Below are 15,818 nucleotides of genomic sequence, written 5' to 3'. Positions count from 1 at the left end.
CCCAGCCGTTCTATCGTATGCACGCACACAGATTCATGAACCATTTGTTCCTGCACGTATACAGATCTAGAGTCCCTGCCGCATTTCACAGCATAGCATTGGCAGAAACGTACAAAGTTTTCCGAGTGCCCTGGTATTCCATTTTACACATGTGGTCTGTTTTCTGTTCCTGCACTAGACTGTTCTAAAACTCTCTTTCTCGCTTTAAACAAATATCAAACGTATATATCTATCTCACATTAAGTTCTAAAAGTGTACACTAGTTCAGCCACAAAAAACAGACCTCTTTTTTCTTCTTACCAAGAATTACTTATTAATGTTTTTTTTTTCTTTCTTTGTACTTAATTAAAAATTTTAATTATGATGCTAATACAGGTTTAGTACATTATTAATAATAATGAATAATTTGTTCGAATACATTGTTTGATTATATTGATTTTTAATTGATTATTCTGTAGTTTAATTAAAAACACGTAGTTGAAAATTGCAATCGAATGTTTTGTCTATGATTTATATGGTTTTATTTAAATTTTATAACTTTTGTATGTAGTAATTTATATTATATTTATATTAAATATATTCATTTTACGTGTATTTCATATAAATTTTATATGTATGTCATATAGAATTTGAGATTTTCTAACGATATAATTGATACAAAGAGACTAGCCTATTATTAAACGAATCTCTCTTAAGTTTTTATTTCTTATTGTAGTGAAAAATGAGAATGCAATAAAAAATTCTCATCGATAATACATCGTTATTATTCATATTATATCGTAAACAGCTTATAATCAATTACTAACAGTTTTAATCAAGTAGAAACTTTACGTAACAACGACTACATGAACAGGATTTCTAGGTGAATTTTTTGTCCCATATGTAGATACATTTGTGATTGCATATAACATTAGGTACTTATCCGAGACATCATATTTAATATTATTACTGATCCAAACATTGTTATATACTTATGTTTACATAAACAAAAATAATTATAATTAAAATATTTAACTTACATTGTACATGATTATAATAGCGTAAAATTAATAGTTAAACATTTGCGTATTTTTGTATTTTGTATATTTTATTATTGGTGTACTTATAAATTTTTTAAATTATGAGACACCTATACGGAATTTTAAACATAAAGACTTAGGCTAATTCTACAACGTTTTGTTTCCTGTTTCTTGCTGTTTGTCTCTTGCCTTCTTGATCAAAAAGGCAAGAGACAAACAGAGACAAACAGCAAGAAACAAAAAACAAAAAGCACATTGTAGAATTAGCCTTAGTTTCTCAAATCATTAAGTTTCTCTCAAGTTGTCTCTTTTTAAGAAATTTCTTACTGTGTATTTATATCTGGACAGAAGAAACATGTAAAATGTCTAGAAAGATTTCAAATTTGATGAACAGGTCATTTGTTCGTTGTCAATTTATTATACCTATACTAATTCTATGCGTTATATTCTTCGAAATAGGTGACCTTTTTCTCCCCTTTTCCTGAGAACGAAATGTACTGTGTGCAGGAGAGAGAGAGATGTGTACTGCGAATAAAATAAAATAGGTTTTCTATCTTAACATATATATTGTTCCCTCCCCTTTTTTCTCTTATAAAATTTTATTCGAACTATAAAATAAATTCACAACTTGATTTATTGTAATAATAATCAATATATGCATGCATGTGATTTCGTGTTACATTATAGTTTTCTTGCAGTTTGCAATATTTAATTTCAATACTCGATATACACGTATGTAAAATACGTACTTTTTCGTTTAATTTTCTTCCAAGTTGATAAAATGTATAATCATTATGGTAGTAGTTTTAAATCCACTTACATCAAAATAATTTGTATATGGATACACTTATTTATAATAAAATATAATGTGACGTAACAAGAGTCGTGTGAAGTTTAAATCGGTGGCCCCGTGCGGGCGCTATACGGCCCTGGCGCAACTGTCTCTAAGCCGAGACCCGAGTTTATGCTTTCCGGCTCGAAACTCGGGACTCGCGAGCCGCACGCAATTGGCTCGTCGTGCCTTACGGAAATTTTCCATCCAATCAGCACATTCCAATTGTCTGTTGCTATTTATTTTTTTTAACGCAACAAGCGTATATGTAAGCAAAACTTCAGAAATAAAAAATGGACATTTCGCGCGTCCTTGATGCCGATGCGCGACGCGGTGTCGAGGAAAGCTCCAATTTTGATGCCCGAGACCTCCAATGCCGCCATGCATAATGCATCCTGCTCCGCCCAAGGCATGGGGGGGGGGGGGGGTCCATCCTCACATGGATCAAGGACACGAAGTGTCTCGTTATTTCGGCGATCGGCACTTTCGGCCCTTAAAACTCCATCTCCCACGTGTATATCTCTGCACACAACGAAATAATAAATTTATCACGTGCCATACGCACACGAACGTTTTATTTTTAACAATCGCTATCAAACGCAATCGAATCCTGTACGTTTAATTAATTAAAAGAATTACCTATTAAAAATTATTCGATTACAATGTCAGATTCAGATGTGCGACAGCGATTGTATCTCGGCACAGCATTTTCTAACTGAAATCGAAAAGAGTGGATTCACGCTAATGCAAAGTACAGCGGATTTATCATTCATTCCCCAATACCGGTCTCGGATTTCGACGCGAGGTGCGACGGTAGGACGTATCGCGCGTAGGGTAGGAAGAGTTCCTGGCTGTACCAATCCCAGTAACCAAGTCCCTGGCGTCGAACGGCGGACGCGCGCGCGCGCGCGCACACATACGTACGTACGCCACTCGACGAGGGTCGAATCGGAGGAGATTGGCGTGAAGGAAAGGGGAGGGGGGAGGGGGGGAGATCCCTCTATAGTCCGCGTCTATGCTATGTTGCTGAAACGGAAAGAGCGTATCTCGGCATCTGTAGTTTGCCGTTCGACCGTAGAGCGTGATGGCGCGCGGGTGGGAGAAGCGGCACAGCCAATGGTGTGGGTCGCGACGAGGTTGCCAGGGAAACAAGTTAATGATTCGGGCTGCCACCGGAGGAATTGGCTTGGCTCGGGTTATGGGTACGGTCGGCGTGCGTAACGTTGTCTCGTAGCCGCGCATGTGCCACCCTGTTCCCGCTACGGGGTGAGGGAAGGGACAATCTCTCTCTCTCTCGCTCTAGCGCTTTTGTTCGCATCACTGGTCGTCCCATTCTATCCCTCGATTCGTCTCTGGTTCTCGATATAGCCATGGTCGATGTCCGTGAATTGGTCGCGCGAACGCTATGTGCGGTGTCGACGCTTGTACGCGTACACGTACATATATATATATATATAGTGTCGCTTATAGTGGGCTTGCGTCCATGTGTTCCTATCCCGACGTCGACGGTCGACCTATGCATACGTGAACGCTGCTGCTTCGTCCACGCACACGCTATATCACGTATAGAATATCGCGCGCGCGCGCACGGCGCTTAAGTCGTCGCGACGATTGGTTCCCTTCCTATTACTCTCGGATCTCTCTCTCCCGGTATTTTCTCCCTTCCCACCCCGGACCGGTCTGTCTTCTCTTCGTATGTCCATCGCGCTTCCCTCTCTACCGCGGGCTCATTTCACTGCCATGCCATCGCCATCTCCTCCTTCCCACACTCGTCTCGTCCGCCCCTTCTCTTTCTTCCCCTGACCTCTTTTTCCCCTGCTCGGTAATATACCGCCGCGTATCGTTCGGTGATGCACGATGAGGAAGGGGCAGGAGTAGGAGGGCTCCCCATCGAAAGATTCGCTGTAGATTATAATATATCCGATGTCTGCGTCCGATCGGTCCTCGAATTAACGTCGAGAAAATGGAAGCGACTGCAGCGACGGGGGGGGAGCGAAGCGTAATTGCTGCGCGAGTGCCATGCCATGACGGATCCATTGGGGGCTGGGGCAACGACTGAACGACGCTCCAGGGCACCGGCCTATCCCTCTTCATCGCGACATTCGATTTCTAATCATCTTCACCTCGAATAAAATTATCTTTCATTATCTGCGCACACTACGTGTATTGTACAATAATATCGTTAATTCTTCATTTAGGATTAATAATTGCACGATGTCGTTACGCCATTATGTTTTCTGCTATATATATTGTGATGATTAAATTGAGAATTAATACAGCTTACATGGGGCCTTTGGTTTTTAATTTCAAATCAATTTGACGTTAATAAACTGAGTGTTAAGAAAGAAATGTATATACACAAAAGACTATATACATATAAATACAAAAAATTTACATAAGACAACATACAGGTGCAAATACATGTATCAATACACGTACAAAAAGCCGCATACAAATATAGAATATATATAGAGAACATATTTGCAAGCTTCTTTTAATAGTCGGTGGTACACCATTCACGCATTGCAATTTAGTACGAGTGATGCCATTATTATCCCCCATGCAGTCGATTAGGAGTTAACAATCCGACTTGACATAATATTTCAAGACAATTGTCGAAGAATTGTGAAATTTGCCCATATCATTATTTTTCGCAATAAATTTATTAACAATTTTTAAAGATATAATAAAAGCTTATAGAGAAAAGATTGTAATTTTGCAACACAGTGTATAAGATATCAAAGCATCATGAATATATGTATACTTATTTCTAGAATATTTGTATAAAAAAAATTCAACAATTTAATGATATCAATTTTCAACTGGATATATTTCCAGATACTAATGATATCCTACTATCCGGTATCCGGTAATTTTACAATCCGGTAATTTTGCATCCTTAATATTAACATCTTTATAGTATGATGCTTGATTGAGCATCAAATTATTAAAGTTGCTTGTCAATTTAATTCGCGATTATTAAAGTAGTTTAACTGCGTTTATAGTTCGGATAAACAATTTGGCGCAGAAAAACTACAAATATGGTATATATACAAGTACATATATAGTATATGAAGCATTAAAAAGATCCAGCTTCGACCATTATAGGCCTTTTGATTTCTAGTATTGATTATGTTCTCACATATGCGGTCTAAAATAAAGATTCTTGATATTGTTTCTATTTCATTCAATATTTAGTAGCTATAACTAGACTTTTTTTCAGTATACTTGCACGCGTGCTTCCATATATTCTGGGACACCCTGTATACCATCAAAGATCGAAACCGGTATATAATTTCAGCGAGTTTAATTTTCAACACCATGAGTTTACGAAAAAGAATGCTTATGATCGAATGTTACTTTTCACTTATTTGCGAAAAACATAAGAATTATATATTATCGATCCTTTCATATTTCACACTATAAAAAAGATTCGTAAAATTTGTGAACAAGTGTAAAAGTTACACAATTTATAATGAAAAAATTTCAATTTTATTATAAATCATGTAATGTTTATGTTTACTATAATTTTACATGCTTTTTTACAATGTACAACATATTTAAATGTATTTGTCCGACTTGCAAAAAATTTACAATCTCTTCATTTATTCCAGATATATTTCTATTTGATAATTTAAAAATTAATTATTGATATTTTCTTGTATTTATTTGTTGACTTTTACTTTGAAACAAAAACTTGTTTATAAATTTGTTTCACTGTTTGAGGAATACAAAAGATATAAGCAGGTATATATAAATACATTAGTATTTATATATGTACATATGCTTTTGTAACGAAAAATCGGAATATTTGATTTACTCTAACAGTAGCAGTGTTAATATTAACACCAACACAATGAGAATTATAATAATAATGTAGATACCGTATAGGTGTTAAATCCATACCAAATTTTTAAAGTTTATTTGTTATTGTCTAAATATAAATACAATATATGTATATTTGTAGATCTACATATATATATATAAAGATGTTGTATCAAAGAGTCAGTTCTATGTTCAATCCTTACCTGGGGTAATATTTTTTGTAAGGTTTTCGAGATACTTATTGAATATTATTAAATTGAAATTAACCTAATTTGAGATATTAATATTCTAACTCCAGTTTGCGATTGCATTTCAAATCCAACAAACAAAATCGGCATGCATGCAGTTTATAAAACTGAAAAATGTATTTGGAAAAATTTTGCAATTATTAATTAATGAATAATATTAATTACCACACACAAGATTCGCTTCGACCGAAAGTAAGATTTTTTTCTGTTATTTATACACATTTTTGAAAAGATCTTTACGGTAGTAATCCGTTTCTGTAGCTCCATTGTGCTATTTCTTCTGAAAGAGCCTAATCATAATACCTACCTAACGATTCCCGCTGTGCGTCTATAACGACGAATCGACGAGTGAGGCGGTTCCTCACCATTGTGCCCCGAACTTGAAAAATGAAGACAAGTTACGCCCGTCTTGATGTCGCTTAACTGCAGACGGTGCGACTGGTTTTATCGATTGGGACACTTGAGATTTCAGCGACTGGATTAAGCTTCATTGATCCACATCGCTTCTATTTTTCACCTGTCGACCACGCTCTAAAATTAAGCTCTTAATAATTCCCTTCCTTCACCTGTTTTTCGCGGACGCGATAGCCGAGATTGAACGGTTTAACGGACAGATCGCGAGTTATCGTTGCGAAGGACGTTTTGTCGCGAGACCGATTAATTATGGACGCAATTACGAAACGTCCGGGAAATGTATTCTATCAATTGAAAAATTGCGATGCGATCGAACGTGCGTGGCGTGCTCATTTATTTGCATCAAATTGCGCACACGATATGTAGGGTATATTATACTTGAATGAGTGCGCCATGAAAAGAGTATGATTGACATATCGAATAATGTTGCAGAGAATGTTCATGATGAAGAGCACTCGTACGGATTACTGCTAATTGCATCAATACAATTATAACGTGGAAATTAACGATACCTCTATCTGATACAAATGGGCGAGCATGTGGAAACGATAGAAACGTATATAGTGATGTACAAAGCGTATATCTCGTTTGTTCTTTTACTTCGATTTTCTTTGCGCACAGAGAAATCTGTTTTATTCGTGCACCTTTGACGCGCTTCTTTTTACTCGATTATCTAAAATTTATCGATAGCGCGAGCACAGAAAGTCTCGTATCGTTTGTACGAACAGGTAGAATTATACATATATATATATGAAATAAAAGAGCGAAATGATATTTCTGATGCAAAGTTCTTTCAAAGGCGCACTTTTAACAAATTAATTTTAAGAGGAGCTGCTGTGTTAATTTTTATTATTTGACTCTGTATCATTATTTAATTCGAATAAATTGGAGCGACTCGAGTTCCAAATCCCAATTTGCGAAATGTCGCGACATTGACCTCGTATAAAATTGTCGCAAATAAAAGGCTAAATTTGCAATCGCGGTTCGTATAATCGCGTAACGGTTATATGATAAAAATAGCGTTACGAGGCGAAGAGGAAACATGATACGATTATTATTTTATCAGTAAGATTAAGAATTAAGATATTATGTTGTAAGTTAGGTCGCCTGCGCTTGCAAGTTTTAAAATTGGTAATCATTGGTGAATTCGTAGAGGCATGTATTTGAGCAATTTTATCGAGATTCCGCAGGAAAGATGCTTTTCATCTATTTTGTTAGTTTCAATGTGAGATATAATAGTAAATTTATATGTAAAAAATATTATAATAATGATAAAAGAATGTTAGAATAATAATAATAAACGATATATAAATATGATAAAAGAAAATTATTAGGGATGCATCGGATCGTAAAATTACCAGATATCGAATATCCGGACAGAATGTAACATCGGATATCCGAGAAGGTAATTTCTTCGAATCGAATATCCGACATTTTCCGGATATCTGACTAGATTCCGAGTGTCTTCTAAAAAAAAGCCTATAGAGAAAAAGATTGTAATTTTGCAACAATGTATAAGATATTATAGCATCATCAATATATGTATACTTGTTTCTAAAGCATTTGTACAAGAAAAATTCAACAATTTAATGATATCAAATTTCAACCGGATATATTTCCTGATACTAATGGTATCCGACTATCCGGTTGGATAGTAAAAACGTGACGGATAATACGGGATATCCGGTGCATCCCTAAAAATTATATTGTTGAATTTTTTTTATCTGCATTGAGAAAAAAAGTTTTTTATTCAAATATTTTCACAATGCCTTTCCGATGAAAGGAATCCAACAGAGTCGCATTTTGACGCCAAATACGAAAAATAAAATTGATTAACACATTCGTAAGATTGCTTTAATATCTCGTATATTTATCGCTGTCACTTCAAGCGATTTTACATTCTCAGAATTTTTAAATCAATAAAAAACGTTGCTGATAAATGTCGGTGTTAAGGAAAGAATTATAAAATTGCAAGAAAAGTTATGGGATGACTCTTCCCGAGATCGGAAAGATTCCACGTATCATAACTGGGAGCTTGCGATTTCGCGATAACGTAGAAGATACGTGAGAGAGACGAGTGTCCAGCGAAGAAATCTGATTGGACCACGTGGTTTTCCAAACGATAATTAGGACGCGGTCCACTTCTGACGCTACAAATGCTTCGACACATTGGATTGACCAATCGGAAGAAAGAATTTCATAAGCTGATTGACCAATCGAAAAAGGCTTCGAAGTATTTGTAGCATAAGGTCTGTTTGCGTTGCATGAAATCCCCAAATACTTTTGCACTTAAAATGAGATAGATATATATTCGGCTTTGAAAAGAGAGAAAGCGAAGATGCCGAGTGCAAAAAGTGCGAGCAACGCGAACAGATCTGTTAAGTGAGAACCTTGATCTTTATTAAAATCGATGTCAGTTTTTTTGACGCGCCATTATGTAGATCGCGGGACATACGCGCGGTTTTGTATCAATTACGGATGCGACGAATTGCACTTTCTGCACGATCGCGCGCGTGAAAGGCGCACCGCATATCCGGCTATAAATAGGCACGCTAAGATAGCCACGCCTTAATCACTGTAAACGCTGAGACGGATAGCGGCGTTAAAGCCTTAAACACAATGCGAGGCAACGGCGATAGTGATAAAAATAGCGATAGCATTAGCGATAGCGATAGAAACGGAGAAATCCAACATATGTCAATGCACATAGGAATATAAAATAAGGTAATAGCGATAAATTTCTGACGGGTTGGAATTCTGTGTCTATCGCCTTATAGCCTATCAATCAGCGTTCAGATTTTTCATTCTGTTTATTCGTGCTATAATCTTGAAGCAGATAGAAGAATATATTTATGGTCTATATACGAGATAAGATTGGTTGGCATTTTTATTTCGCGGTATTGTGCAACGGGAGACGACAATTATAGGCCTGTTCTTTTTGACTGAACTTTTGCACCATATTTCATCTTTCTTCCTCTCCTTTCCTCTGCTGGAAAGAAAAGGTAAAAAAGATAAACTGGTCCTAAAGTACATCCAAAAAGAACAGGCCTTGTATATCGCTTATTTCTATGCTATTCCTATCGCTTTTCTTGTCGCTGTTGCCTCAACATTGTGTCTAGGGCTTAAACGCTGAGATGGATAGCGGCGTTAACCTTCTGACATTGTTGCAACAGACATCGTTTTGTAATCCGCTTTCGTACACATTCATATATTGTACCATATGCAATGGGTTATCGGAAGGTGATCATGGAACAGTTTAAAATGGAGAATCGAAAAATTTGAATATTTTATGTACTAGAAAAGGTTATAGATTAGCTGATTGGCGTAAAAGGTAGATTAGCTCAGGGAGATAAGCTAAAGTATAAATACGAACAGATTAAGATTTGTAGATACGGAAGATACATGGACTTTAGTTTTGTGGAAAACTGAAAAAAAAAATTTGAGATAGAGTGTATTCCGAGTTACGCAAGAAGCATGATGCATCATTTGTCTTTGTTGTTCACCAAATAATAAAGAAGGATAGAACGATTCGTTTCATACGTAAGTCAGAACGCACCCATAATATCTGTCTTTGTGTAACATTAGGTATTCCTATCAGCGTTTATCTCCGTAAATCAATGGATCATAAAGTACATATTAGGTAAACGTTTTTTGTGTATCTTCTTAAATCATCTGAATTTTCATCTTTCACGAAACGATGAGATCATTTTCGAAATTAAAGTTACTCGAAAAAAGTTTTAAATATTAAATACATCTAATATTACATTGTGCATATATCACTAGATACGTAAATATTGTGTTTAGTCACAAGATTCGCATATAAAATAAAGATAATTAAAATTTTGTATATATTTGTATTACAGATGCCAACTAATATTATATTTTAGCAGTAGCATTTTTTGAAGATATGAATTGTAACTGATATCTGTCTATTAAAACATATTTAATAAAATAGTGATTCAATGTGGTAGAAAAATTACTACAAATTATTTTTAATTATGATGTATTATCGTAATACATTTTAATTTTATTCAATAATTGTCAATCGATCGTTTATTGATTCGTGTTAGATCAAATATGGCGGAAATAAATATTGCGTTTTAGCTAAATTGGTATCACGATCCGTAAAATTATATTAGCTTGTAAATCAGAGATACCATTTACGGTTCATAGTTGCCTAATCCTATTTCAATCAAACATGATGCAGCAGGTCCGGATTCGCTACATTGTGATTAGCTAAAATAGAACCGTCAATTGGGAATTGATAAGCTGTAGTCTGATATGAGCTTAAAGTCAAAGCACAGACCATTGCATAACGCATAATGCATAAAGCACAAGAAATTCAACTAATTAGTTTTTTATTTCATGGAAAGGAAGGAAATGAAGGAAATGAAGGATTTGATTCATTTCCTTATATGTTATGCGTTATGCGAGACTCTGAGCTCCCATCTTTTTAGATCTCATCGTAGTTGTACTTATATATATTTCTACACTTTTTTATTCTTAAGATGAAAGATACTTATAATTAGAAGAAAAACAAAATGGATAAAAAATACAAAATTTAATTGTAAAGAATAGATTGATTGTAATGCAAATGATTTTTTTTATATTTTTCTATTCGATCATGAAGGCTTACGTTATTCTTGTAATATATACGAAACTACCATATCGATAATATATACGAACAGAGATTCGTCGAAGTTGACAAATGACCTGAAGATGGCGGTAGTTTCAATAGCAAATTATGATTTATGTGTCGATAAGCTGAAATTACGAAATTATGCTAATATATATATAAGTGTATTCCGAAATGACTGACAATACTGAAAATTTATAAAGTGCGACAGGCGAATTATATATTTTCACTGTCAGTACCTGTATTTCATGCGGAACGTATCTTATATAACAATATGCATAGAGATAATGTAATACATATGAAAAGTGATTTAATTATATATATATATATATATACAATTTGGGATTTATTGGCCGTGTTTTGACACATTACAGTATCGAAAATTTATAGTTTATATTATAATATATAAACATATATCGAAACACGAGTGTTACTTATGGATTTACGTGCAATGAGCAGCTATAATTCGCAACTTTTATGTATTTCAAAATTTATTTAAAAAAGTGTATTTCAATTCGAATTATTGCCATGTGACTTAATTATGTAATTGTCGATCGCTATTCTGTTTATTTACAAATGTGCTTTTCTTTGACAAATTTTTGTTTACGACAAAAACAGCGTTTTAAAATTATGAATCTGATTTATGGCATTACTTAAGTACAATGATAAAAGTACGTAACAAATTTTTCTTTCTTTTCTTTTCTTTTACCGATCAATTGTTTGAAGTAAGGAATATCTTTTTGATAAATAAAATAATATCTTTGTTTTCTTTGTATTGTAATACATTATTTTTATTGATTTTATGCGAAAAGAATATAAGCTAAGAATTATAATTATGAAATTATAAATATTTAGTATATCTTTTGTTCTTTTTCAGGATTAATTTATCGTAGAGAACAAAATCAAGATGCAAAATGCACTAATGGGCATTCTGCTTCAATGTAATAAGGCCATCACAAGATGGTCCGGGAAAATCGCTGGTCGCTATTATTCGACCGGCGCCGCGAAACCTGAATTTACTTCGATCAGGTACAAAACTCAACGCGGACCCTACGCTACGGTCACGGATGCAGATGTTCGCTTTTTCGAATCGTTGCTTGGCTCCAGTCGTCTCATCACGGATCCAGATGAATGCGAAAGTTACAATATCGATTTTGCGAAAACCGTTAGGGGTAAGTATGTAAAGAATAAGCGTATAAGAGGGTAAATAAAAAAAAAACATCTTTAATTACAAAAATTTTTAGGAAATACTAACACAAAAAAAAGTTTTTTTATCTTAAAGGAATTTTTGTTGTGATGGAAATAATGAATATTACATGTTACTATAAATAAAGTTGAAATGTATATATTTTATAGTTTTACTAGCATAATCTGAGAATTCTCACACATTCTCTTTACAAATTTAACACTAAAATTTTATATACATCTTCAGTAATCGTATATACTTAATTACTAAATGAATAGGATTACATAATCTTTTTTAATAGGTAATAAAGTAAGAATTTGTAGAGAATAAAAAAAATATAATATTTCAATATTTAAGGAATTCATATTTACTTCTTTCTAATATAAGGTAAATTTTCTATAGTTGCTATTTTTGGCATGTGTGTTTAAAATATCTTCTTTCAATTTATGTAAAAATGGGGATTAGACAGTGCGGCCATATTTTTACAATAGTAAAATAGAAGAAATATATTTTAATTTTCAGAGTAAAATTCTGAAATTTCTTTACATTTATTTATATATATATATATATATGTATAAATTATGTATAATATAGTTGACATAATTGCAGGTGCAAGTAAGCTTGTCTTAAAACCGACATCCACTGAGGAAGTATCCGCAATACTAAAATATTGCAACAACCAACAATTAGCAGTTTGTCCCCAGAGCGGAAACACTGGTCTCGTTGGTGGTTCCAACCCAGTATTTGATGAAATTGTGATTTGCATGAAGCTCATGAATAAAATTTTGGACACGAATGAATTGATATATATATAAAGATTAAAAAGATTTAATTTAATTTATATATTCTTTGATTAAAGTTTAATCTGCAGTACGCTCCTTGAATTACAAGAATTGAATTTAAACACTTTTCTCTTTTCTTAATGATAATATGTCCTCTGAAAATATTTTTTTTTTTTTAAATAATAGATGCGAATGATATTACAGTAAGATTCCTTGAAGTCTCAAATAGTCAAAAAGCATTATAAACAATTATTAGCTTTCCTTTTGTGGTACTATTATATTAAAAACACTGGGTATTATACTGTCATGTTAGGTATACTGACATGCGAGGCAGGTTGCGTTTTACAAGATCTGGACAATCATTTATCATCAGTTGACCTAATGATGCCCTTGGACCTTGGGGCTAAAGGAAGTTGTCTCATAGGTGGGTGTGTATCTACAAATGCTGGTGGATTGCGACTTCTGCGATATGGCAATCTACATGGAAATATCTTGGGAGTCGAAGCAGTAAGTTTTTTAAATTTGAATACAAATTTTATTATGTATTATGTAATTAAAAATAATAATTTTATTACTTCATAAAATAGTAATTATTGTTATTATGTTTTATATACATATATAAAATTTAAATGTGTAACAATATTAAAGACAAATAATTATATCTATCGATTATTTTTATATTTTATCTTGTATTTTCCTAAAATTTTTATAAATTAAAATTATTTCTATTTTTTTTAATTATTTATTTTTATATTATTAATTTTGTAACCATTATTGAAAATTTAGGGAAAAACAATTTAAATTTTTTTAATTTAGATAAATTAAAATTTTCCTTTTTGTCGATTGAAATTTTCTACATATTGTAATTTAATATTGTTGAAAGTAATATTAGATAAATAATTAAGTCTTTTTTTATTCAGGTGAAGGCTAACGGCGACATTGTAGACGCGTTGAGTACGCTAAAGAAGAACAACACTGGTTATCATTTGAAACATATCTTTATAGGATCAGAAGGAACGTTGGGCATTGTAACCAAAGCGGCTATTCAATGTCCACCGTTGCCGAAGGCCAAAAACGTCGCATTTCTAGGTACGCTTTAATCGTATATAAAATACAAAAATACGTTAATATATATTTTACTAGCTTTAATATATAAATTAAATTACAAAACATACTCACACATCTTGTTACAAAACTTTGCTTCACTAAAATGTAAATTTTATTTTAGGATTAGCGAGTTTCGATAAGGTGTTAAAGACATATTATTTAGCGAAACGTCATCTTGGTGAAATTCTGTCTTCCTGTGAAATGATGGATCGATTATCTATCGATGTTTCCATTAATAATCTTGGTATGAAGAATCCGTTAACGAGCCGCGAGGATGGTCACGAGTTTTACATGATAATTGAAACATCAGGTAGCCATTTAATTCATGATGAAGAAAAGTTATCCTCGTTCGTGGAAAAAGCTATCAATGATGACATCATTGAAGATGGCACAATGACTAATGAATCAAAAAAGCTTGATGTATGTGATCGAAAATTTATTTCTATAGATCTATAGTAGATATACTCGTAGCATTTACTTGTGCACGCGCAAATAAAAATTAAACACAACTAAATGCTTAATAAAATTATCAGAAGTAATGAGATAATTTTAGACAATTTTATGTATACATAGTAATATTATGTATTACTATGTTTTTACAATATGATGACTGTTAACCTGTTTACAAATTAACTGTCCTAAAGATGAGCTTCTTTATATTTGATTGTTTCTAATTGATTATCCAAGCATAGTGGATTACAAATATCGTAAAAGGACACAGAGACGAAACAAAGATGTAACAACTTAAAGTAAAAAATTTACTATAAACATTTAAAAACAGAAATTCTTCATACTATGCTTGATTCCTAGAAATGTAATTGAACATTTACATGTATCATATTTGGATCTTGTTGAAAGAATAATCTATATTTAAAGTTTTAGGATCTATTTATCACAATTCATATCCTGAAAATTAAACTTTCAGACCATATGGGCACTTCGAGAAAGAATTAGCGAAGGCGTGTTACGAGAGGGTTATGTATTTAAGTATGATATCTCGCTACCTCTATCATCTTTTTATGAGGTCATCGAGGTGCTTCGCAAGCAAATACGCGATCCTCGGATTATCAGGATTAGTGGTTATGGTCATTTAGGTATAATTTTTATAATATAACAAGAATTCAAATATCTTGAAATAAGTTTGATATCCGCAAATAATTTCCTTTTTTTTTATCTTTAGGTGATGGAAACCTCCATGTACAAGTCTCCATACCAGAGTATTACGAGGATGTAGCCGCGCAATTGGAACCGTTTATTTTCGAATACGTGTCAAAATGCCGGGGTAGCATTAGTGCCGAACATGGCATTGGCTTCAAAAAAACTAAATATCTTCATTTGAGTCGAAGCTCTTCCGAGATTCAAATGATGTATGATTTGAAGAAAATGATGGATCCGAATGGCATTCTGAATCCATATAAGGTGTTAAAACCGATTGTAGAGAAGTGATGATTATTGTAAAAATAATTTGTAAACACAAATGGTGTAAATATTTTATGTGTCATTTGAACAAAGTCTATAAAAGATTAAGTATAGTCATAATAGCAATTATCTAAATGATTATCTTTATGAATGTTTATAAAAAATGTTGAGGTATCATTGCATGCTATTATAATAGTATTTGGCTTACATGGATGCTGACTTCACGTATAAAGTTCTATATGCTTCTCTTGGCTATTATCCATCTACCGATAAAAGTAGACAAAACGTTTCGGTGACTAACGCCTCACTCGAAATAGATACAATTAGTAATAGCTACGAGAAATACCAAA

At 33.3% G+C, this 15,818-nt stretch overlaps 1 protein-coding gene across 1 annotated transcript in view; it reads left to right on the top strand.

Moving 5' to 3' along the window:
* D2hgdh (D-2-hydroxyglutaric acid dehydrogenase) overlaps nt 1–15,538 on the top strand; it is a 16,671-nt gene extending 1,133 nt beyond the window's left edge. Inside the window, exons 2-8 of the mRNA XM_018521702.1 lie at nt 11,852–12,146; nt 12,770–12,966; nt 13,255–13,449; nt 13,863–14,031; nt 14,171–14,469; nt 14,975–15,143; nt 15,230–15,538. Coding sequence (XP_018377204.1) covers nt 11,882–12,146; nt 12,770–12,966; nt 13,255–13,449; nt 13,863–14,031; nt 14,171–14,469; nt 14,975–15,143; nt 15,230–15,495 — 1,560 coding nt within the window. The 5' untranslated portion in view covers nt 11,852–11,881 and the 3' untranslated portion in view covers nt 15,496–15,538. The remainder of the gene's footprint in view (nt 1–11,851; nt 12,147–12,769; nt 12,967–13,254; nt 13,450–13,862; nt 14,032–14,170; nt 14,470–14,974; nt 15,144–15,229) is intronic.
* The last annotated feature ends 280 nt before the right edge of the window (nt 15,539–15,818 follow it).

This window comes from Trachymyrmex cornetzi, unplaced genomic scaffold (genome assembly GCF_001594075.2).
Source record: "Trachymyrmex cornetzi isolate Tcor2-1 unplaced genomic scaffold, Tcor1.1 scaffold99, whole genome shotgun sequence".
In the NCBI taxonomy this organism is placed as follows: Eukaryota; Metazoa; Arthropoda; class Insecta; order Hymenoptera; family Formicidae; genus Trachymyrmex; species Trachymyrmex cornetzi.
This window is presented reverse-complemented; position numbering and strand designations above follow the sequence as displayed.